Here is a 25,923-nt window from a genome sequence, read left to right as displayed (position 1 = left end):
TTAACAAAGTATTACAAGTGAAAAGTTAAATTTACAAAACTACAAAATTATAGAATTAATTGTTAACAAAATGATGTATCTCTAGCAATAAAATGGCGTAATCCCGTAGGTTGAGTTCAGAAAATGTACGCTAACGGTGGAAATACGCGGAGAGCTGTCAACTCATTTACTATCCCGCCTAGTTCCGAACAGATTTACCGCTCACGAGGTTACGTAACAGAAGAACGGAACGTCCAGTATGATCACAGCTCCTCCTGCCTGGATGGAAACATCCGGATGGGAACTCTCAAGATCGAACTCCCAACGAAGAACCAAACGGGGAAAAAGAAATGCGGAAACGGACAACAAAAACAACAAGCCTGTGATGGAAGAAAAATCCCTATAAGTATGGAGTCGCCTGAAATACCGTAAATTCTCAATAGTCCCCTGCGATAGAGAGCTGCTTAAATAAGGGTGACCAAGTCGTGTTAGAATTGGATTTATCCCTCTCTAATCCTAAAATTTGGGCTGCCTATCAATTATCCGACGACGTCGACTAGGAATCCCTTCTCAAAAGTCCAGAACACGCAAGGATGGTTCCCAAAACTTAAGATTCTAGCACCCGTTTACACAACAATCCGCACGATGTTAACACCGAATCCAATAGACCGAAGATCCGGTCCTCCCTCAACACCTTGTACAAAAAAGGGGAAACACGTCACAAGAGACGGTACCACCAACCTACGATAACCAAAATAACCGGGCGATCTAGATGATAACTAATCGTGAAGTAGGGTTATGTGGTTTGTTTATAAAATGTTCAGCGAAAAATTGACAAAGTCCTCAGACATCAAGGAATTAGACTACCACAGGAATTACGACACAACAATGACTCCCTTATTGACACAATCCTTTTAGGATTACCAGGACAACAAATAAAAGCAAACTAACAACAAAGTAGGAAAAGAAAACGTGGACTCTAAAATTGAGGCAACTGGTGACCAAGCAGCCACCCCTGGAACAAATAACAAAGGAATTCCAATCAAGTAACTTCCTCAAAAACAAAAACCGCGAATGATGCAATTCAAAGTTATTTGGTGATTATAAAGCTTTAAGGCCATGTTAAACGTTTTTCTCTTATGGAGAATCCCATGTAAAGGTCTGGTAGTTTTCAGACTTAGTTTTATATGTATCAATTTCGTTCAAAAACCCATCTGTTTGTAATACAATTCGATTGGCCGAAACAAAAAAATAATAAAAAAAAATTCGACAAGTTATAATAGTTTTCAGACAATTCCATAAAATAGGACCTGTTCAAAATACCAAGTTTTTTCTTCGACCAAATTGTAGAGAATAAACTTGTGATGACATTGATAAAAAAAATTCTTAAATTACATAAAAAATTATTTAGTTATCTTTCCAGAACGATTACACGTTTTTGAATCTCGTATCGAAATAAGATTTACGATTTACATCTTGAGGGTAAATTTACGACTGATACCCTCATTACCACAGATTACACCATTTGGGTACCCAACCATCTGACCCTAGCACAGACAAGGTGTTTGAATCAAGTACAGAAATTTGAAATTTTATAAATAGAAGATGCACAAATTATGGTCACCCCCAAAATCGTCTTTAATTTGAAAGATAAAAATTTGCAATATTGCATACGCTAAATGGTTGATCAAGTTCCACAACCTACCGTAAAAATTTGTTTCTACCACGGTTCGATTGGCGTCGTGACGCCTATGAAGTGTAATTTTTAGCGATTTTTGAGTTTTTGCGGATTTCAACATTTTTTCAAAATAAATGTGATAAAAACATCTGTTTTTATTTAAAATCTAATGCAAATTGTGTTTAAAATCAGAGAAAAAAACGCTGGTTTATCCACTTAGTTTTTAAAATTATGACGGGCAGTGAGTGAGAAACTACGTTTACACCAAATTTTCACTTGATTCATTTGCCTAAAGGTCAATTTTGGAGCGAACGATTAGCACTTTTTGGACACTAATTGTTAATTAACTTCGAAAAACCAACAATTTTACTAAATAAAACTTTTGTTACAATCTAAAGCACACCAAATGGTATATTGTCACATCAATGTCCTAGATTTAGTGTTTATTTATAATATTTCAAGGGTTTGAGTCAGATCCTCGTTGCGCAATTAGATCGACCATTTCGCTGATACTGGGTCACCGAGTGACGACAGACGTCAGCAAAATGGTAAGAGTCAGCAGTAACTTTGGTACATCGCAATGTGTCGATGATGATGTCATTTCTCAATATTGAACTTTGCACGAGGAAATAACCTAAACCCTTGACGGTATTTAAGAGGGAGCAGCACCACTGACGAGAACAAGAACTGGTGGTGTGTTGTGCCGATAGTGTCTGTGTTTGTTCCGTCAGGTGTCTGCCCCTCGATCCAATGTTTGTCATCAGAACGTAAGTCTGTTTCAATATATTTTACTGGGTGGCCCCATATGGTCTCTTTGTATTTATCATCCCCCCGATCGAACCTACCCGTCCTTGTCACCCCAAACGTGACAATATGACAATCATGACACAAGATGTTGGCAGTTGGGGTGCGATTTTGTTTCTGAACAATACTAGACAAAGTAATAAGTGACAAGAAAAAAAATACAGATTTCAAATGCAAAAGACAAAGACGGCTAAATTTTATCACTGCCGATATTTATCGTTTTGAGAAACAAAATCGCACCTGTAGTTTCAAATTTTGACGTTATGAATTTGAAAATTAACTTAATAAAATAGCATTTTTCTTTAATTTTTAATTCTAAAATTTTTTCTTTCAAATTAAAGACGATTTTTTAAGCTGTGGAAGGACGTAAAAGTAACCAATCACGTCACAGTTTGGATATTTGGAAAATTTAAGAAATCAAGTCCTTTCGTCAAACAAAATCTCGCACATGTCACATCTGACATTTTATGAGTTAGGCGTACGGTGTCAGGTAGCTGTCAAGGTGTGCTGAATAGTTTCGCAATGGTTCTGAGATTACAGTAAATTATTCCTTATTACGGCGTTTATATCTTGGTCTAGATCGGAACAAAAGACAATTTGAATGGTTTTATAATTTCGTACACGATTTATTTTTCGAATTCAATATTAGTATCAAGTACATTTGTGCCGCCACATAACAATTGTGACAGTTAATTGGCACTCTCGTTTTTTGTCAAAACCAAACTACTATGTTTGCAGTCAGATCTTTAATTATTTATTGAGTTTTAATTGGTCAACTTTGAAACCTTATAACTTTTAAAAGAAAAACAATAAAATGGAAATTTTCACTCAAACCTAATAGAAACTAATTTAATGTTTTACGATGCATATTCAAAAACATATTTTCATATACACTACTTTCGCCGTATCCGCGTAATCGGCATCCACTGCTTCAGGTATCCGCGATCGGGAACACCGTTTCTCGGTTTCATTTATTCGCGGTTTATAAGCATTTTTCGTAGTCTAGGATTCACTAACCGCAATTTATCATATTTTATATGCATCATTTACGAGGGATTGATGTTTTAAACTATATAACAATTCTTGCCGTTTAAGATTGTGTCCGCGGCTGTATGGTTTGTCCAGTATTAACTTTTTCCATAATTAAAATGCCTTTCATTTCAGTAATAATTTTTATAACTATTAGTTAGCTTATTTTATCTGTGTGTTATCTTACTACATAATTATCATTTCTATGTACAGGGTTAGTCACAAAAAGATTACTTCTGAAAATGATTTTTTTACAACCCAAAATACATATTTCTTGAGTCACTTGATACAACCTGAATCAGAAATGAAATGCTGATTCCACGATTGCTTAGGCTTTGACAGTGTCACTTTGACAATTACGGAAAAGAAGTTTACGTGAGTGTCCATAGACAACCCAGTTTAGTTTCAATGTGGATATCTTTACGATAAAGGTCCGTAGCAGCCACAGCATTTTTTGGCATTCTCCGTAGATGAGAATCATGTCAGTTTTTTCATGATTTGAATAAGACGTTGTGACGGGTTTTTCAACTCAACCTAAAAATTATTGGTCGAGCAGCTACAGCTTCGGTATAGGACAGATTAATAGAGGTACTTCGAAGAAATAGGGCTCTAAGGGAGCAAAATTATTAATAACGACGAAATTTAAATAAATAATGTCAAAGTGACATTGACCACCCCAAAGCAATCGTGGATTCAGAATTTTATTTCTAATTCTGGCAGTATCGAGTAGTACAGAATTTTAGTATTTTGGGTTGCGGAAATATAATTTTCAGAAGTAATCTTCTCGTGACTAGCCCTGTTTGTAGCATATGTAATAAATAGCATTCACTGCTATCCGCGGTTTTCATTATTCGTGGTCAGGCTGGAACCGAACCCCCGCGGATACCGTGGGACTACTGTAATTTTAATCGTCCAATAATATCTTGGAGTATTATCGAGTCATAACATCGATTTAATTTATATAGTTTCAAATTTGGTTTCCAGGTAAAATTTACAACTTTCTTCTTAGGAATTACTTGTTTAAAGATATTTTAAACGGAGTGTCTTCAAAAGTCCAGCTAGATATACTAAGCAAAAAAAGAAAAAAGTAATTTGAAGTTCAGAAGATGTTGCAAATGCTTTTGCTTTACGGTACCTCAGCAAAAGATCGTACTTGTACGTCCGCAATAAAATGCACATTCTCTTGCCTTAATATTGCAACGCTACAAAAGTGGGCTTCTACGCTCAAATTTCAAGAGGGAATTTTGAAAAATGTTTTGAAAATGATGAACGTAGTTTTCCTGATCATGACAAATTTAGAAAAAATTGCGATAAATACAGTACGACAAAATGAAAGTACATTCCGTCTTTGAGTATGACAAAGTGAATGACCAGATTATAAGCCAACACAAATATATACAGGTAGTTGTGGCACGAGAGTTGTTTAAATCTTGGAACCAGTCAGTTTTTATAGGATTTGATCAAAAAATTACCCCTGAAATTTTAAATAATATTATCAAATCTTTACTTGATTTGTCGTATAAAGTTGTTGCCTGCGTGTCAGACTGCGGAGGTGCAAATGTGGGCTTGTGGAGGGAATTGAATGTTTATCCTGTTAAGCCATATTTTAAGCACCCTGTTACTTCTGAAAATGTCAATATGTTTAGCTAATGTTCCGCATCTTATAAAATTAATCAGGAACTGGCTGATGGATGCAGGATTCGTAATGGATGAATGGTTCTGTGGTCAACAAGAAACCTTTTGAAGCATTGATTCAAATGACGGATCATGAAATTTCCTCCTGTCACAAGTTGACCAACAAACACATTCTTAGCGAAACAGCCAAAAAGCAAAATGTATCAACTTCTATCTCATACAGTAGCATCAGCTTTATCCAGATATGAGCCGGGAGTAGATAAAGAACTTGCGACTAAAACTAGCAAATTTATTTCATTGGTTAGTAATTGGTTTGACATACTGAACTCATACACACCAAAACAAACTGTAACGGTCAAAATGCGCGGTGGTGAAGATATCGAAAATTGCGCCCTGAATGGTATCATTCGCGAGTTTTATTTGGAGGAAGTTACTTGATTGGAACCAAGTAACCTCAGTTTCTTCTGTTACCTGTTCCAGGGGTGGCTGCTTGGACACCAGTTGCCTCAATTTTTGAGTCCACGTTTCTTCCCTTATTTTGGTTTTAGTCTGTTTTTTTGTTGTCCTGGTGATCCTTAAAGGTTTAGTATCAATACCGACACAAATGACCGCTTTCCTGCGGTCTTTGCCTCCGCCGCTTCTGCGGCACGCAGCCTCACACGCTTCTCGGATGATCCTGTCACATACTTCTGGTGTGTACGTGGTCTCGTCTTCTGTCTTACTTACCAGCTCCTCCATTAGGCAAACTCTATTTTCCTCCCTGTATCTCCAGGAGGGACTCCAACCTGACCTTTTTTTTTCTGTGGAGGGGAAATCCATCATGGACACCCGGAACTTTGGTTCTAACGCTCCGGGTAGTGCCGGACTCCTATCGGCCTTCTATCTTGCCTTCACGCATTCGTCACAAGCTTCTTTGATGTCTATACTCCACCAATACATAGGTTTCCTCTTACCTGGACTGTTTGTAACGGTCAAAATGCGCGGTGGCGAAGTTATCGAAAATTGCGCCCTAAATTGTATTTCTCGCGAGTTTTGTTTGAAGAAAGTTACTTGATTGGAACCAAGTAACCACGGTTTCTTCTATTACCTGTTCCAGGGGTGGCTACTTAGACACTAGTTGCCTCAATTTTAGAGTTTTTTTCCCCTACTTTGGTTTTAGTTCGTTATTTTCTTTGTTGTCCTGGTGATCCTAAAAGGTTTAGCATCAATACGGGAGTCATTGTTGTGTCGAAATTCCTGTTGTAGTCAAATTCCCGGATGTCTGAAGACTTCGTCGGTTTTCCGCTAAACATTTTGTAAACAAACCACATAACCCTACTTCACGATCAACTGTCATCCAGATCGCCCGGTTATTTTGGTTATCGTAGGTTGGTGCACTGTCCCTCGTGACGTGTTTCCCCGTTTTTTGTACAAGATGTTGAGGGAGGGCCGGATCTCCGGTCATTTTGGTTTTGGTGTTATCATAGTGAGGATTGGTGTGTAAATGGGTGCAAAAATCTTAAGTTTTGAGAACCATCCTTGTGTGTCCAGGATTTTGGAAAAGGGATTCCTAATCGACATTGTCGGATAAGTGATTAGCAACCCAGATTTTTTGGATTGGAGAGGGATTAATCCAATCCTTGCACGACCTTGGTCGGATTTGAGGTTCCCACCAATCTCACCCTCATTTAAGCCGCCCTCCATCACAGGTGACTATTGAGAATTCACAATATTTCTGGCGTCCCCATACTTATAGGGATTTTCCTCCATCACAGGATTTCTTTTTTTCTTTCTTTCTTCCTTTCTTCTGTGTTTTCTTCGTCTTCCATTTGGTGTCCTTCCGTGGACGTTCGTGGTTGGCAGTCCCGCTCCGGAGTTTTCGACCCAGGCAGGAGGAGCCGTGTTCCTACTGGACGTCCCGGATTCCTGTTGAACCGTGGGAGGAGCAGCGACACCAACGCGATAAGTACCCCTATGTAATCACGCGAACGGTTAACTTAATTAAGTCGGGAGAATAAATGCGTTGACAGCTGTCCGCGTGTTTCCGCCGTTCGCGCACATTTTCTGACTTCAGCCTACGGGATTCCGCCATTTGTAATCGACAATAATTAATTAATTAGATAATTTTGTAATTTTGTAGCTTGGTAACATTCACTCTTTTTTTGCTTGTAATACTTTGTTAAACAGTCATTTGTGTTAATATACGTATATTTCTTTGGTTAATCCTTTTTTTTTCTTTTTGTCGTTTATTTGTGCCTCCGAACTACATTCGGGTTTGAGTAGTAGCCACCTTGAGCCCGCGGTCTTGTACAAACCCGTGGCGCTCTCATACCATCTTGTTGGAACCCCACCCTTCTCCATTGGGGTAGTCGTGGCCGAGATCGCAACCGGGCTCAGGGGGTAAGAAGGAGCAAGGAATTGTTCCGGAGGAAGGAGCGTTACAAAACATTGCAAACCAAAAAGCCGTATGGCTGGGATATTGACATGCAAAACAAAATTCCTAACGAAACATACAAAGTTATCGCAGCAATGAAATGTGTCGGAAAAGCATGTTTGCAAATTTTTCGAAAAGAGATATTAATGTCTACAAGATCACTTAAATTACTTTTTAAAGACCTAAGACGTAAAAAGAGTTACGAGATTTCTTACCTCATAACAAGCAGATTAAACCGGGACGCTCTGGAAAATCTGTTTTTAAAAGTTTGACACACTGGAGGGCTACATGATCACCCATCTCCCCTTAATGCAATTCATCGAATTAAATTGATTGTTTTAGGGCGAAACCCAGATATTTTGCAAAAAGGAACAAACATTTACTTAACAGAAGACCTATGTCACAAAGAATATCTTCTTGCAAATTTTGTTCAAAAACACGGCGTCAATATTAATATCCCTGCATTTGACGATCCTTCATATTCATTTTTAGAAAATAAATTATCTTCAAGTAGCAGCGGCCTTAGCGATGTCTCCCCAACTTAAGAAGATCCCGAGAAGAACGGTTTTGCCTATTTATGCGGTTGGATAGCAAAAAAATTTCGTAATAAATGTGAGACCATTATTGGTCTCGATGTCGTTGATTATCGCAAATTAATTAACAAGTACTAGCTACGGCCAATTAAAACTACTAATCGACTCACCAGACATCTGAACCACTCTATCGGTGCATTTAATCAGGACCGGACCCACCAGAATTGGGCCCACATTGATTGACTCGAAACAAAATATAACAACACCTGTTTATCTGTAATTATGGATAGGAAAGAAAGGTACACTCACCAGGGGTGTTCCACCCCTTGCTTCAGACGATGCTAGGCTTGAACAGTTGCCATCTGTCAACCCTCTAGACATGACCACTTGGTTAACGACGTAATAGCTGAAAGGTGTATAGTTCGGGGATATACGGCCCGCGGCATCAACTCACGAAGTGTGTAAAAGTTCCAGCCACCAAGATAATGGGGCACATCCCCATCACACTCATGTACTAAGCGGCGTCCTGAGGACACGGAGACTCCTCTAAAACCTCCGCCGTACATTCTCGTCATTTGCATTGTGTGCCCACGAGAACCCTTCCGGATTCTCCATTACATGAGCTAAAGTTTGCCTCACCTGGACGCAAAATTAAGGGGATATCTAACAAACTGTAACGGTAAATTCTGCTTCAAAATTCTGCGTAAAGGAAAAATTATATGAAACATTTTAAACATCCAAACGTTAAATGCAGCATCTCCCTTCAACCCTCATTATTTGTAGACGGCACTCTTTTAGTGAGTTACCCATGGTCAGTCTGCTTACTACGGTAATAAAACCATAAATAAAAACTACTTCTTAAAACCCCAGCCCGAGAGGTTTAGATTATTATTACCATCATCTTGTGGTCAGGACAATAGCTAATAGTTTTGACTGCACTGATGGCCAAATTATTGTTGCCCATGGCCAGTAAATCTTAAATACATTGATAGTAGAGTCCGATATTTTACAAATTACACCCGTGAAACTTAATAATTACAATATCTCATTATTATTATTTAATGTTTATCTTCATAAATAAATTAAATTTTTCCCGAAAATGTGGGATTTGTGAAATTGCAAAAATTGAAGAATTAATGGATGCCCTGGGATCTTCGAATTTTGTCCAAGGTTTTTGTGAATGTAACAAAAAATATTATAAAAATAAATTATAAAAAAATAATAAAAATATAATAATTATATTCTGTTGCTTTAGTGATTGATCTATCTTTTAAAACCTTTAAATTACGAAAATTTTTTCGTCTTTTCACCACCCCAAAGTCATAATTTTGACAACAAGACGTTATATTACTGTCTGGTTGTTCTCAAAATACGTATGTGTGAATTTTGAAAAGTTTACGCATGTGGAATGCTAAAAATTATTTCGCTTTCAGCCAAGTTTTCGTATTTAATTAATCAAAAAGTCATTAAATATTCACTTTACAAAAATTGTATATAGCATTTAACATAATGCACGAACAGATTCATATGCAAAAAACAGAAAGCAATTTACTCAAATAGTTTTCGAGTAATCGTGTTTGGAAAAATACATTGAATTTGCCTTATATTCAAATTTGTTCGAGATCCCCGTAAAAAATAAAAATAAAGACAAAAATTTCCTAAAACCTATCACCTAAAACTATTCTAAAACAATTTAAAATAATAATTCATCAGATATAAAGTTCAAAATTTTGAAATGATTATCCTCAAAGCTACGTTCAGATTGAATAAAAGAGAAAAATCTTGTTTCAGGCAAATTTTAGATTTTGTGTGTTTATGGAAAAGCTTCAGTTGTAAACTATCCCTTCAGCTACAAAATTGATTTATGGTACCCGCATTTCTACCTACCAGACCTCTCTGGTACAGAGAAAAGAGATGTTACTGCTAAACAAGGATAACATGTTTCCAATATGAAATTTTCCAAACACGATTTCTCAAAAACTATTAACTTTAAAAAAAATCTAACAATAGCAGATCCTTATTTTCATAAAGGTATGTTTTATATAAAATTAGAAAATCTGTTGTTAGTAACTACGTTTATTATAATTAAAGAATCAATATGTGGAGACCTTGGAATCACAACGAATTTGATCCTCAAGAAAATGGCGATAACATGGAAATTATCGAAATCGATGAGGTGGTTCAACCACAGGATGAAAACTTTAATGGAGATGTTGAAGTAATTGGCGTTAAAGATGTTGAACCCGAAGATGATATCGGGGCTACACCTCGTATGTCTCGTATGCATTTACCACCGGAAGCTAAAGAAATAGTTTTAAATGTATACGAATGTAAGAGGTCAAAAATTGCGACGAAGGTAACAACATTAATGTGAACAAACCTCCCCGCTAACATATGTTTTACTTGACCTTGACTGATTGGTTCCCTTTAACTTATTTGAGGGAAATATCTTTAGTATGCTGGTGGTCGTGATTACGTGCGCTTGGGCGTCTGTGTCGTACCCGTCAGGGTCGTACTGGCCCATTACAGAGTTGTTAGCTCTACGTCGTTCTGAGCAAGTGTATTCCTCAGTGTTAACCCTTTCTTTCAGGGGCTTTGGCCCCTGGCAGACTCGTGTAAGTTGGAATGGCAGAGCGAGTATAATTCACTATGCTATAAAACCCTTGGCAGACATCTAGATGTAATTCTTGAGCACTGGGTTTCCCCTGCTGGTATGGTGACTTGGATGGGTCTCCCCCGCTGGTATGGTGACTTGGATGGGGATAATTTCCAAGTTGCGTTCTGGATGGGAATAATTTCCAGAGCGCGGGTTTGATTGCTTGGATGGGAATAATTTCCAAGTGGCGTCTGGATGGGAATAATTTCCAGTACGCTGGTGGGTACGGTGATGGTAGATTTCACCGTACTCGAAGAAAGAAAAAGATGCCGAGATGCTGCCAAGACGTGGGTGTCGACCAGCCGTTCGAGTAACTCTCCAGGGTCGGAGTAAGGACATGGGTGTCCTGCCGTTGCATAAAATAGGGTCAGTGCCAGTAATCCGAGCCGCTATCTAGCGATGGGGCAGGGGGCGGAGCTCCCCCGGTAAGTTAATCCATTATAAATGATTAAGGCCGATAAGGCAGGTGGAAATATGTTTTGTTGCGAGAATTCCGTGACTTCCCAGTTGAGCTAAGCCCGGACCTGACTAAATAAGGGTGTTCCGGAAGGGGTGAGTCAAGTAGCATTGTGTTGGTAGTTAGAAGTACCCTTTCAAGGAAAGAAAATGAGTACAACCCTGTAATGAGGGTTGGTTTCGTAAATTCAGCATTGAAGCGTAAAAAATCGATTTACAATTCAGAAGTGGGATCTGAATTTGCGTGTCATTGAATAAAATAATGGGTACTCTAAACCAACTGTGTACTACTTGACTTGTAAGGTTGTGTCTTACGGTTTTACCTGACATAAATGTAACGCTGCGAATCGTTTACATGTGTAAAAATCTCTAATAATACCAAAATGCCATTGCATGATCTGCATGTGTGTAGAATTATTAGTGCACGCCGTATCTAATCGCCAGACGTTTCCCATGTTAGCCGACCACTTCGTTTTAGGGTGTTAGAAAACGAAACATAAACGTCAGTCTCACTCCTTAAGAGCAGACGATAAGTTATTGGTATTGGGAGAATTAGTGTGAAAAATACCATGAGACGCTTTTTAACTTGAGGGTAAAGTAAGAAAGTCTTAATGGTCATGACAGAGAGGGCAACATAGAAAATAATAAAACAGTAACTTGACTAGCAAAAATTAATTGGTACCACAATGGGTGATGTAATTTTTATGCTATTAAGATTTGGTTTTGTTGCATCAGTCTAGCTAATTAGGGTGTAAGACATGAATATGAATTTTATGTAAAACGATTACGACGATAAGGTTCTGGTACGATTGAGCTGGATCGAGATCGAACTCTTCAGCCGAAGGACAAGTGTTGGGTCGTGACACATTAATGGCCTACTCCCCCAACAAACAGCTGTGAGCACGATGATTCGGAAAAGGGATGCGAACCATTTTTGGTTGACCGTGAATTGAGAACAATAACTGTAATCGTTTTTGTACAACGAAACATTGGGTAAATCATGAGACTATCGGTGTTTCAAATTAATTGATTTGATTGAGATAAAACACTGGATAGGAAGTACCGAATCAAGATTTAAAAGAGCGCGTAATCTTCAAGGGCAACAAAGTACGATAAGGTAACATCACGATTATCTCCGTGATGAATGATGGGTGCCGAACGATGAGATCGGTAAGGGTACTACAATTTATGTGATTGATGTCACGCTAATAAGGGTTCAGAATAAACAACACTCAACACGAATATTAACAACGAGACCAGTTTAGGTAATCAAGGTATTGCCAAATGAAGCAATCAGGAAACAAACTGTTTTTGTGATTACCTCAAACAGTAAAAGAAGAAGACTGACCGAATAATCTGATGGTAAACAATGAGAAAGGGTTAAGGTCAGCAATCCTGTGCAAAATTAAACGCTTTGAGTTTTCGCAAATTGCCGACTGTGAAAATTGGCGAAGTTAATGTGGAGTGTATTTTTGGCACAACAATTGACGATTAATTGGATTCATCGTCCAGCAAAAATCACCAATCGTTGTCATCGAACGAGAGCAGAACTGCAAAGTCCAACACCATGACGAGGGACGTTACAAATGGTGTAAAAGGTTAATCTACGATCAACCGAAATTGAAGAAATGGAGAGAATGTAAAATTTCGTACAATTGTGCCGCAGAGTTAAGTTTCAAAGCGGTGATGACATCAAAAGCACTTTCTTCAAATTTAAGGGAAGATGAAATGATAATCGGGAAACTGGAGCGCATCAACGAGATTCAAGTTGCATTGATGTGCGATTTAACTATCCGCAGAATAATGTCGATGGAGATATCGAAACGTGCAAAGTCTAAATCTGTTTTCATCTTCAACTCTTTGATTAACACCGTAGCGGATTGACACAAAACGGAACGCTTAACGTTTGATGCGTCAATCGCTTAAATTAGAAGAAAAGAAAGCACCGAGAAATTACGTAAAGTGACAGAGATAGGGGTAGCGCTTCGAAAGCATAATTTCGGAGTCTGCAAGACATCAGCACAATCAGGGTCGATCAGCTGATGGGGCGGAACGAAGCAGGTACCGAATGGGAATCGACCAGATGTTGGATGTTCGAATATGCGAACATCAGCTGGACCAATTCTTATTGGAAAAAGGAAACAACCCAAGTGAAAGGTCAGAAGGGTTAACCGACACGAATTGAAGGTGGAGAAATTTGAAGGACTCTGCAAATGGGCGCCTCTTGACAAGAAGACGCTCCACAATTCGAAAAGGAGGTTCACAAAGTTGACTGGCAAGCAATGAAAAATAGTTGGCGACATTTTAATGCTTTAGATGAGAATGTTGACCATACTGCATCAACGACGACGGTGACCACTCATAATACAGAATGAAATTTCAAGTGTGATTGCAAAGTACTCATGGATGCGAAATCAGTCGTCATTGCGCGAAGAAAATCACATTCAAAATGTAATCGGAGGCTCGAAGGAGCGACGACATCAAAGTACCTGAAGGGACACGTGTTCGTTGGAAACCGATGTGAAGCCAATTAGGGTGCTTTGAGGGCATTGCACCGAAATTCGAAGGCAACAAACCGTAAAGTGCGAGAAGGGTAGAAAATGGTGATAACGTCTTCTCCAGTGGCGTATCATCTAGGTACTACATGGAAGTCAGTAACAAGGGATGTGAATAATGCATTAATGTCAAGCATGTCGAAGGAGATTAAAATTCAAGAACTGAATTGAGATGATTAAGAAGACGAATCAAATAAAACAAAGCGTTCTCTGCAATTGTTAACTGAAGAAGAGCATACGCTTTTAACCTAGACTCAGATGGAATCAGTTGAGACGCCATTTCTGCATAAATCGCGACGGCGTCGTTTGATAATGAGTTTTGGTTACCTTGATCGGGAAATCAGTTTCCACAAGAAAAGAGGAAACACCTGTTCTAAACATCATTGGACGCTTAAACTTGAACGCGCGACAGCCCAGGAGCATTGGCGGATCGTTTATCAAGATCATCAAAATTGTTTGACTGATACTGTCTGATGATAACCGGTTCAACTACGACAGTCTCATTGACTTCAGCAAAACAAAGTACTCAACAACAAAGGACAAAATGTTTGCGAAATGGTGGAGGTGCCGCCACCCGTTTCAATGGCAATGGGCGAAATCATCAAGGTGAAATTAATTAATGGAATCAGCGGAATTAATTGAAGATGTGTGTACGTCAGAGAAGTTCGACAAAAAAAAAAAATGTCACAAGACCGACAAGGAAAAATAAAAGTGTACAACATTGAGCAGCTGATTCTTCTTGGAGATCGAATCGCTAGAGCAAGACAGAGGCGTACGTGTGACACATGGTCGTACCGGAAGAAAAGCACGATCCGAAATGAAAAAGGCCTGTAAAGGACAGAATGCGAAGTTGATACACTCACTACTAATTGTGTACCGCCTTTGATTGAAAGTAATTCAACTGGAACTGGGGACTTTCGGATCTCAAGAACGGGCAGTAATTTAAATGGAAGCAAAATTACTGAAACCTCCAAATAGTTGGAGTGAAAGAGAAATACTTTTTGGAGTGAAAGAGAAACACTCTTTGAAGTTGAAAAATAACATTCTTTGCAAACAGAATGTTTAGATAAATTAATCCGCTAATTTCGAAAACTGTATTAGCAGGCGTTACCAATGGATGGTAGAGCTAGTACATCAGCATGCGATTAAGTTTTTACCTTCAACAGAACATTGTTAAACGTCAGAGTCTGAGAAGTTTCTTTTCTGACAACTCTAAACTGTTAAGTGACAGTACTCATCCTTTTGATGAAGATACTCCAAAGAAAAGGGGTGACAGATACGCAGAAATTCCAAATTTCTATGGAACGATCCAATCTGACCATGAAAATCTGGAAGTCAACAAAGTGTTGTTAAAGTTGGTGAGCAATGTCAAAAGGATTGCCGTGTCGAAAAGCTGTGAAGACGCATGAGACCATAACAAGAAAAGGTTAGCGCATGAAGAACAAATTGTGGTAAATGTTGGATGGAATTTGGGAACTCAAAAAAAATTTGAAGTCGTCAGGAGGTTTGCAGAAGCTTACGACAAGTGGTTCGAAAATGATGGTGGAAAGTTTCTAATAAAAGTTTGCACTTTGGAAATTGGAAATGTGGACTTTGGAAAAGGCTGGAACTCTTGAACATGAATGGATGAAGAGTAAAGGGCTGGAATGGTAATGGAATTACCAAAAGAATCGTTGAATCGGAACCTTAAGTTGTAGACTGAAAAGAATGAAAGGTTGTAGAGAATATGGTTAGGAAAATTAAATCTTTTCTAGTTTAGGACTCAAAGTTAGGCAATTTTACGTTAGCTTAAGTTAATTAGGGGCAAAATTGATTAGCTTTGAATTTTTCTTTTAACAAAAAAGACAAAATCTTGAATTGGCCAAACAAAATGAATTAGGTGATCACCTCAAAAGTCGAAAATCTAGTACTAGTACAATGACAAAAACAAAGATCAGGATCAATGTGGTTTTAAAGGTCGAGCTAAGGTTGATAGTGGCATGTGTAAAAGGGAAAAGCGATGGTAGACGACAAGGTAGCAAGCAGTGAGAGATAGACGCTAGTAGGAGCGTTAGCATGTGGAGCACTGGCAAAGTGCGTCTGAGCAGCGAGTTGAAAACTAACCATCTCGAGGGCGAGATTTTTGTCAGGTTGGCCGAATGTAAGACGATAAAAATGTGGCATTTGTAATAATGATGATGACGTAACTGGGAGTCATTAATGTTGTAATTAAGAGCCCTTGTATTGGCTCAGTAACTTATGCGCACCCTCAGTAGGGGGAAACGACGCCAGAATGTGTGGCTTAAGGCAGTAAGGATTGGGCGGTGAAAGTGAAGGGTAGAATGAGTGTCGTGCGTGAAGGTGTTCTGGATGGGAACAATTTCCAGAACACCGGTGTGTTTACCTGGATGGGCGTGATTTCCAGGTAGCGTTCTGGATGGGCATAATTTCCAGAACGCTGGTGTAATAACTTGGATGGGCACAATTTCCAAGTGGCGCTCTGGATGGGCATAATTTCCAGAGCGTCGGTGTATTGACTTGGATGGGCACAATTTCCAAGTAGCGTTCTAGATGGGAATAATTTCTAGGACGCTGGTATGGTGACTTGGATGGGGATAATTTCCAAGTTGCGTTCTGGATGGAAATAATTTCCAGAGCGCGGGTTTGATTGCTTGGATGGGAATAATTTCCAAGTGGCGTCTGGATGGGAATAATTTCCAGTACGCTGGTGGGTACGGAGATGGTAGATTTCACCGTACTCGAAGAAAGAAAAAGATGCCGAGATGCTGCCAAGACGTGGGTGTCGACCAGCCGTTCGAGTAACTCTCCAGGGTCGGAGTAAGGACATGGGTGTCCTGCCGTTGCATAAAATGGGGTCAGTGCCAGTAATCCGAGCCGCAATCCAGCGATGGGGCAGGGGGCGGAGCTCCCCCGGTAAGTTAATCCATTATAAATGATTAAGGCCGATAAGGCAGGTGGCAATATGTTTTGTTGCGAGAATTCCGTGACTTCCCAGTTGAGCTAAGCCCGGACCTGACTAAATAAGGGTGTTCCGGAAGGGGTGAGTCAAGTAGCATTGTGTTGGTAGTTAGAAGTACCCTTTCAAGGAAAGAAAATGAGTACAACCCTGTAATGAGGGTTGGTTTTGTAAATTCAGCATTGAAGCGTAAAAAATCGATTTACAATATATCACATTCATTTCTAAAACTGTTCTTATTTCTACCTATTCCTTTTTGTGAGCAACTGATTAAATGAAACAAAATAATTGGCAATCTTGTTATAGTTTACGTGAGATAGTAAGATCATTCCACAAGTTCACCGTGTCAATCAATTGAGTTATAAGATAATTATTATAATTCTATTTGTAAGTTTCATATACTTGCACTCCAAGTCGTATTTTGAGGAATTTCATTGTTTCGATTTGTAAGAGTGACCAGCTGGGTAAACATATTTATTACGGTACATTTCAAGGCAGATAAGACCCAACCACTTGAGGGTAATTATGTTTATGGTGGTTTGCGGTAAGGTGGCTGTAAACGATTTAAAAAGTCAAAACCATAACCGCACTAGAGCGTTTGGTGAACTGTACGTGAGATGATTGGAACCAAAATTAATCAGGATCATAAACGACCCAGGTCTATTCGCACACCAAGAAGAGAACAAATGGTTCTTGATCTTTTTTGTGACTTTTACTGTCAAGTGTTATCAAAATTAATTGCAAACCATAGTAACCAATTACATGATTTATTAATAATTGTAACTACCAAAGTGTTGCTCTGGTCACAAAATTATACTACTAATAATTACCGAAAGGATTGAACAGTGTTGCCGTTTTTCGCAATATTTAAAGTTATTTTGCTCCCGTACAAAGCTTCAAATAAAAATTTTAAACAGAATTTCCAATTCACAGCGTCTTGGAGTTTGACGTTCTTATTAGTTGGTCCGCTATTTTTTGAACACCCTGTATATTCTTCAACGCACATATACAGGGTGTTCCAGAACTCGTAACCCAGAGAAAAAAGGCTTATAGAGGCAACAATTCTGCACCAAAATTTCGAAACAAAATATTTCTAGCTCAAAAAATAATCGAGTTAAGACAAAAAAACGATTATTACGTTTAGTATTTAGGCGAAGTTAGGTGTATTCCATTTGTTTAGAAGATGAGTAGTGACAACCACCTTGGTTGAAGGCGGCGACATCCGAAAGTGCACTACGGCGGATCTGAGGGACACCTGGAAGTGCACGTCGGCGTCAAATTCAAAATAGCGGACCGACCGGTAATAAACTGATAGCAATTTGTAAAAGTCCCTTAAGGCAAATTTGAACCGTCACGATCTCCATACGAATAAATAAAGTGACGTGAAAATTTTGTCTAAACGTAGTTTGCAACTGTCTCGTCAACATGTTTAAAACTAACTTTATAAAACCGTGATTTTTTCTCCAACTTTAAACACAGTTTGGGTAAGAGTTAAAACAAAAATTGAGATATTTTTATCACACTTATGTTTTTGCCAAACCAACAGTGATAACAACTTATTTTTGCGTCGGATTGTGGAGCTTAATTAAAAAGTGTATGTAAACTGAATAAAAAAATTATCATTAAAATTAAATACGATTTTGGGGATGACCATAAATGTTGGCAGACTTTGTATAGTTAAAAGTGTTACGTTAATTTTTTTATTCGTATTTTCGAATTTCTATTAGCCTAGAACAGGAGATTAGAAAGTCGTTTCAAAGTCATTACCCATATTTAGGTAGCCATTAAGCTTCGTGGCGTTAACGTTTGTTAGTTCTTTTGGTTTTCATCTTAATTGTAATCTTTTTATTTGTGTTGCACCGAAAAAGTGCACGTATTGATTTTAGACTGATCTAATACTTTCGGAATAACAACTTTCGGTTTTATGTGGCTCTATCCGTGACTACTCCCACGACTCGTTTTAACCTTTGTTAAATTTCACTTTTTCTACTGGGAGTAGTGAAGGCCAAAACCAAAAAAGCCCATAATGGTGCAGGTAAGAACTATTAATCATTTTTTGAATTCTGACCGTTACATACTTTGTAAACGAATAGCGGATTTGTTTAAAAGTATTTTTTTGATTCTTAAATGTGCAACATTTCAGGCACCTATAAATTTTTGTTTAGGCATTTGTGTTTATAAAAATCTAATTCTGTCAGTAACTGCATTTCATCTTTACAGTCAGAAAATCTAATTTCATTATTTGATTTTTAGCCAATCACAGTACAGATGTTCAACAGGAGAATGCATCTCCATAAAGAAACTCTGTGACGGAATTGCTGATTGCACAGAAAGCAGTGATGAAGGAAATATTTGTAAGAAGATAACGTGTCCTGCTCCAACTTATCGATGCAATATAGGAGGGTGCATTTTTCAGAAACAGATGTGTGACGGCCAAAAAGACTGTATTGATGGCTCAGATGAATCAGATATACTATGTGCTGATTTAAAATGCAAAAAAAATCAGTGTTTAAAAAAAGGTATGTTTACAGTTTTAAACTCAGTTGCTAATATTTTTACATTTAAAAAAAGGTTAGATATTTTTTTGTACAGGTTTCAGCAACACTTGTGCTCATCCCCAAAATCGTATTTAATTCAAAAGACAAAAATTTTATAATTTGGATACACTTATAGTTAACAGACCTAGAATCTGGGGCAAAATGGTAGTTTTAGCGCCGTAACGTCTTAAATATATTCTGTTCAGATGGGAGATAAATGGGTGTTTGGACAGAGTGATAGCGTAACAACTTGATTAATGATACTGTTTATTTTTCTAAATTTACACAAATATATGCATACAATTTATTAATAATTAACCAGTGACTATAAAAATTAATAAGCATAACACTAGAAGTAAATGAACTATTGATTTTTGCTGTTTCGCGATTGCTTGATGGTCGCTGACGGCCTTGGAGACTTTGCTGATTCTTTTTCTGTTGTCGCTTTGATTCTTGATAACTTGTAATTTCATTAAGTGATTGAAGTTCTTTACAGGAAATGTCGCAATAAATTTTTTTAGACTAACTGACTTATTTCAAAAACGTTATTACAAATTGATTTTCGCATTGCTTGCAAATTCTTTTGGCTTGGCGATGACCGTTCTTGCGATTAAGCTACGTCTGTAAATTAAATAATGTGATACTATAAATAAACTTAGTACGATACGATCTCTTCCAAAAAGTCTCATAACGTTGTCCCAAGGGCTGCAATTCTCTGCTCTGAACTGATTCTTGTTCTTTGTCTTTTTTTTTTGTTTTTCTTCTTTCAAATGGCTTGAACCAGAGCCAACTATAGCTTAAGAGCCTACGCCTAGGAATTGTGACGTCACAGCAGTGGCCGTACCGCGCTTTGAAAAATGTATTGATTTAAAGGAAAAGACGCCTTCCGTACTTTTAAAAGTGTAAAACTTTTCTGAAATTTTTCTGAAAAAAATTTTTTTCTGAAAACAAGCATTTATTCAAACATATGAACAACAGAAATTCATATTATATCTTAATAAAAAACTAGATTTATGAAACGGGCCCCAAATCATATTTTAACAGATCTTTCTGACGTACCTATAAGCATACATATATGTACATTTATGTAGTATGTACTTATAATATACAGATTATAATTTTTGCTATAATTATTTAATAAAATATTTGACATAACATTAATGGCTAATTTATTAATGCTGAATACGTTTCCAGAAATAGAGAAAAAATTTGGCAAGTTTTGGCATTGTATGTATAGAAATTAGGAAATACAATTCTTAAAAAGTTATAAAAAAGCTTTGAATCGATGGTCAATGTCTTTTTAACAAAAATACAATCGACTCAGCATTCAATAAATGAAAAGGTAAAAAGTAACAGTATCTATAAAATACGGGGGTCTGGTGTCTTCGCTTATTTTTCCTTAAAGAAAGAATAGTTATTAACTCTATACTAAAACGTGTAGGGTAACTCTCACTCTAAAGTTGAGATGTTCGAGTTCGAGCGTGTATAGTTCAGCCAAGGTGGTCTGAGCTACCATAAAAGCATAAAAATTTGCGGGCTACCGCAACGGGACAGCTTCAAAAGATTCTCAAATGCACATAATGAGGGTTTATTTGCTCAAGTTTGCACCCTGCGATATGAACAGCATCCCGAAACAGGCCAGATGTCTCGTCATAAATGACAAAATACCGCAAACTGTCCGGTTGTGGTTGCCGTCTAATTTTTATGATTTTATGGTGGCTCAGACCAACTAGGCTGAACTATACGTACTTTCAAAATTATCTCCTCCCGAATCATACCTTTTCGTCTTCTTCGGCCGTTTGGTTTTCGCAAAATAAATTTTTAAAACTCTGGGTACGAGTCCTGTGTTTTCTGGAACCTCGCCGTACGTCGGTTTCGTGGGGACAAAACCATAACCATTAAGTCGAGAGACAGTCATAAAAATGCAGTAAACATTTCAGAAAAGGGTCTGCTTTTTTGTACACACAACATGTACAGTAGCGGCCTTTTTTCTCGGCACTTATTTAAATCGGCCCGAGCAACGAAGGAAACATTGGCGGAGATTGATTTATTTAATGGAGTTCGACTTATTTTTAAATTGACCATCAAGGTGTGTTTTTGGTATGTATGCGTAACTTCCACTTAAACATCTGGAAGTATGTTTCGTGATTTCTCTTTTCAAGCGCGAATTCATTGTGTAATCACAGATTATCTATTGATGGACAAACAGATAAGTACCGACATCACTGCACACCCCTCTTCACCCGAAAAAACCGACCATCAGACAAGCGGGTGGTGAATTTTACCGAATCTGCTAATTTACCGGTTTAATGCTTTTGTGTAGTGAGTATTCCAATTAAGCCATAAAATCACTATTTGGTACCTGCTGTAACTGTAAAGGGCCCCACAAACCTCGTTCTTGCACGACGGTTTTGAACGAACGTTTCGACAGTTGGAACGAAACGGTCGGAAAAACCGAGGTCTGTGGGCAAAACCGGCGTGTTGAACCGACAATCAATCGATCTTAACTAACCCAAATCTGAATATTTGTAAGGTATTACTGTCTGAAAGACTTAAAACAAAGAAAAATTAAACCTAATGTCTGAAGGACTTAACAAAAAAAAAAAAGGTTGAAACTAACGTCTGAAGGACTTACAACGTAACCAAATGGGATGGTACAAAAATTGGCCTCATCTCAGTTAATCTCGCTAGGACGTCTTCTGGCGGATGCGTCCGGCTGGTTCTACTCCTTATCTTTCCGCAGTGACTGAACCCACGGACCACTCTTGGAATCGGTGGAGCCGAGATGGAAAATATTCGACGATGTTACCAAAATAAAACGGAGACGAGAGAGAGACGAAGGTGAGAAAGTCCTTTGGATGGTGGGCGGCCTCAAAGGTTTACAGCTTTGGGGTGGTTCCGGAACACTCAAAATCCGACCGAAATCGAGGGCACTTCCCTGGCCCCAACTAGGGTATTAAGCTGTTATATCCGACCTAGCGTCGTTTGCCACAAAAGGTCTTTTACCAATACACAATTTCCACTTTTGAGGCTTTTTCACAGCATTTCCTCTCCCAAATTTCAAGCTTTTCTTCATCTCCCTTATTGAGTGTCCAAGTTTCACATCCGTATAGAACGACCGGCCTTATCATTGTTTCGTATATTGCAATCTCTGTTGCTCGAGATACGTTTTGTTAGTGATCCTGCTGCTCTACTTCCCTTCAGTATCCTGCTTTCAATTTCCTTTCCTTCTTCTGCTTTACTTGTTAGTTTTGCTCCAAGGTACACAAATTCCCCTACTTTTTCAATTTTATTTTCTTTCTTTTCCGTTTTTAGTTCGATGTACTTCTCGGTCTCTGCAGTGCTTGTTCCCATCTCCATATATTTCGTCTTCTGTTCATTCATCTTTAATCCAAACTTTGCTGCTTCTTGTTCGAATTTCTTGAAGCTGTTTTCCAGTTCTTTCCTTAAACTTCTAGGAATGACCAAGTCATTGGCGTATGCTATACATTGTTGTTTGTATTTTACATTCTCGTACGATCGCTTCCAACACGATGTTATAGAGGTCTGCTGACAGTGGGTCACCTTGTCTTACTCCTTTTTTAATTGTGAATTCTTCTGAAAATCTTCCGTCTATCATTACTTTGCTTTCTGTGTTCTTTAGTGTCATTTTCACAAGTCCGATTAATTTTTTTGGGATTCCTAGTTTTTTTAGCGGGTTATACAATTTTTCGCGGATGACCGAATCATGCTTGCTTGAAGTCGATGAAGAGCATGTGCAAACTTAGGTTTTGTTCATACCTATTATTCTGGATAGTCTTCAGTGTAAATATTTCGTCGGTTGTTGATCTTCCTGCTCTAAAGCCTCCCTCGTATTCTCCCATTATTTGTGCTTCATATCTTCTCAGTCTGCTTCTGATGATTTTTGTTACTATTTTGTATGTTACGTCTACAAGCGCAATACCTCTGTAATTTTCGCACTGGGTCTTGTCTTCTTTTTTTTAGTATTGGATATATAATAGCATTGTTCCATCGTTTTGGTATTTCTTCCTCCTTCCCTATTCTAAGTATGAGCCGCTGAATTTTTTGTAGCACACATTCTCTTTCTCTTGTTAACATTTCTGCAAGTATTCCATTTTGACCCGATCTTTTAGGTGTTTTCAGCTCTTAGATTGCTTGTCTTATGTCTTGCTCTGTTGGTTCTTCGACGTCTTCTTGCTCTGTTGTTTTTTCAGTGCTTCCTTTTTTCTTGTCTACATTTGCCATGACTTTTTCATTTGTTGTTGTTTGTTGTTCTTGTTTGTCTTCGCTTAATAGGTCATTGAAATATTGAGTCCATCGTTTTAGTATCTCTGTCTCTTCTCCAAGTAATTTTCCTTCTTTACTTCTGAAGGACGTTATCTTTGTGTTGGAACCTCTTTTCGTTTTTTTGATATCTTAGTACATGTTTCGTATTTCTTTATTTTTGTAGAGGTTTTCAATCGCTCGATATTTTGTTTCTAAATGCTTTCTTTTCTTCAGTTTACATATTTGTTTAGCTCGTCTTCTTTTTTCTTCAAATATTCTTTTTTTTTCTCAGTATTGTTGTAAGTTTTTTCCATTTTTGCTAAGTTTCTTGCAGCCAAAACTTCCCGACATTCTTCATCAAACCAATATTTTTTGTTTTGCTATATGTTGGGGTTTTTAGGATTTGCAGCTTCTATGATTGCTGTTTCGATTGAGTTCCACTCTTCGTTTATTGATGTCTGTATGACATCTGCTTCAATTAGTTTTAAATTTATTTCTGCTTTAAATTGTTGTGCTGGTTTTTCTTCTTAGTAACTCTACATTGTATCGTCTTATTTCTTTTCTGTTTCTTTTTGTATACGGTAGTCTGCGTCAATCCAGATATCTGTCTCCTTCCGGTTTTTTGTTTTTTGAAATATTTCTGTTATTTTGCTCAGTCGGTTAAGTTTTACTAGTATGGGTCTACATTTTCCTACCCTATATTTTCCTATTCTAGACTGCTCTTCTATTTCCTCTTCATCAAGCTGAAATCCAATCTTTTCGATAATTCGTTTTATCTTTTGTTTTGTGTCTTCTCTTAAGTTTTCTTCTTCCGCATCTTAAACCCCTTTATTACTAAGATTTTTTTCTAATTTCTTGCTCTAAAAGTTGTAATTTTTGTTCTTGGTTCTTTACTTGTTCTTTTAAATTTGCTTCTATTCTCTTCTATTACGAAACCCATTTCTTGAAGAATCAGTTTCATTTTTTTGTTAATCCCCTGAACCTCGTTTTTTAGTCCGTTCATATTGTTTAATTGCCTAAGCACTTTCGCAATTTCTTCCATTGTTGTTATTAAGTTGTTTGCACCCCTCACTTGGCTTTGATGTTTTTTGTGTTGCCTATTTGTTTTGACGTATAACCTGATGTGACCTAGTTACATATCAATAGTTTTGAACTGCTAGCGTCGGCTGTTTTATTTTCTTCCTTAATTCTATTTCCGCCTCGCCAGGCTCTTCACCAAACGGACACTAACTGGTATTGTTTGTTATTCTTTGACTTTTGTCGCCACTGCTTGTGAAATTTTCTGTTCGAAACCGACCAGATTTTGGGTAAAATCCCGGAGCAAAAATTTCGCACTGTTACACCAGGTATTGCCAACAAACACTCGGGGTTGATGCTTTCCACAAATCTGGCATGTTTTTTAATTGTTCCACGAAATTGTCTCGCTTGGCTAATGATTGCTTCAAATCAGCTAAAATTTTCGGCGGCGTAATAACTGCTGATTATTTGTGCTGTTGCGTCGGATCGATTGTATATCCTCGATTAGGATGGACCAAATGTTTCTGATTTTAATTAATTCAATTTTACAAAATTTGTATCATTGACTTGTTTATTTTCTCAACTCATATTGTCTTTCAATGCCTACATGACCACGGATATTCACTTGTGAATCAAGTAATTCAAAATTCAAAGGATTCAATCATGTAGATACAAGGCAATGGGCACAAAAGGCACATAACTCAATTCTGCGCCAGAATTTTTTAAAAGCAGTACTATGTCCTAGTAAACTACTTTGGATTAATGAATTTATAAAACAAAAGAAAAATGTTAAAACTATATAGTACCATACAATTATAGGTGCGGTAAAGTATTTTCCTGAAATAGGATGAAATCCTGTGATCATTAAATTCTGTCTCCAATATAAGTGAGATAACTGTTGTAACGTAAATGCAACCATGCAACGGACCGAACACAGAATGTCCAAAATTGTGCGTGAGAAATTTGTTTTTTATAGCTGACTATGATTTTGCATTTTTTGGAAATATAGAGATTTTTTTTTGTCTTTTTCTCGGCTACTTGACTTGCTAGACGGTTAATTTTTTGTTCGGCGTCAGTCACGGCTACAGCATTAATGAGTTGCACGGGATAGAATTCCTGGTGACCAACACGGGGGTGTATCTTCGGAATCCCCGGTTTTCGGCTAGACATGAGTTGTAGGACATCCTGTATTTGTCCCTGGTTAGATTTTCTTATTTTTCTCTTGTCTTTTGTTCGGGTAAGCGACATCGAGTACTTTGGACGCGGGTACTCGCAAGTCGTAGCCGGGGGATCCTGGCGCCTTCAAGAATATAGGATCGGTTGGTTTTGCAAGAATCCATCTAGACTGTAAGTTGCCGGCGTAAATTTGTCACCAGCCGGTCTGAGCGACATTGGTTTATCTCATTTTG

General features: G+C 37.9%; 1 protein-coding gene across 1 annotated transcript in view; it reads left to right on the top strand.

Annotated features, from left to right (window-relative positions):
* The window catches only part of LOC148166008 (CLIP domain-containing serine protease B4-like), a 612,376-nt gene that overhangs the window by 196,271 nt on the left and 390,182 nt on the right, over positions 1-25,923 (top strand). The window contains exon 5 of the mRNA XM_088049497.1: positions 18,948-19,213. Within this exon, the coding sequence (XP_087905623.1) occupies positions 18,948-19,213 (266 nt within the window). The remainder of the gene's footprint in view (positions 1-18,947; positions 19,214-25,923) is intronic.

This window comes from Gnatocerus cornutus, unplaced genomic scaffold, assembly GCF_029298725.1.
Source record: "Gnatocerus cornutus isolate USDA-ARS CGAHR unplaced genomic scaffold, icGnaCorn1.1 ctg00000033.1, whole genome shotgun sequence".
Classification (NCBI taxonomy): domain Eukaryota; kingdom Metazoa; phylum Arthropoda; class Insecta; order Coleoptera; family Tenebrionidae; genus Gnatocerus; species Gnatocerus cornutus.
The sequence above is the reverse complement of the archived record's forward strand: the minus strand, read 5'-3'. Positions and strand labels throughout refer to the sequence as shown.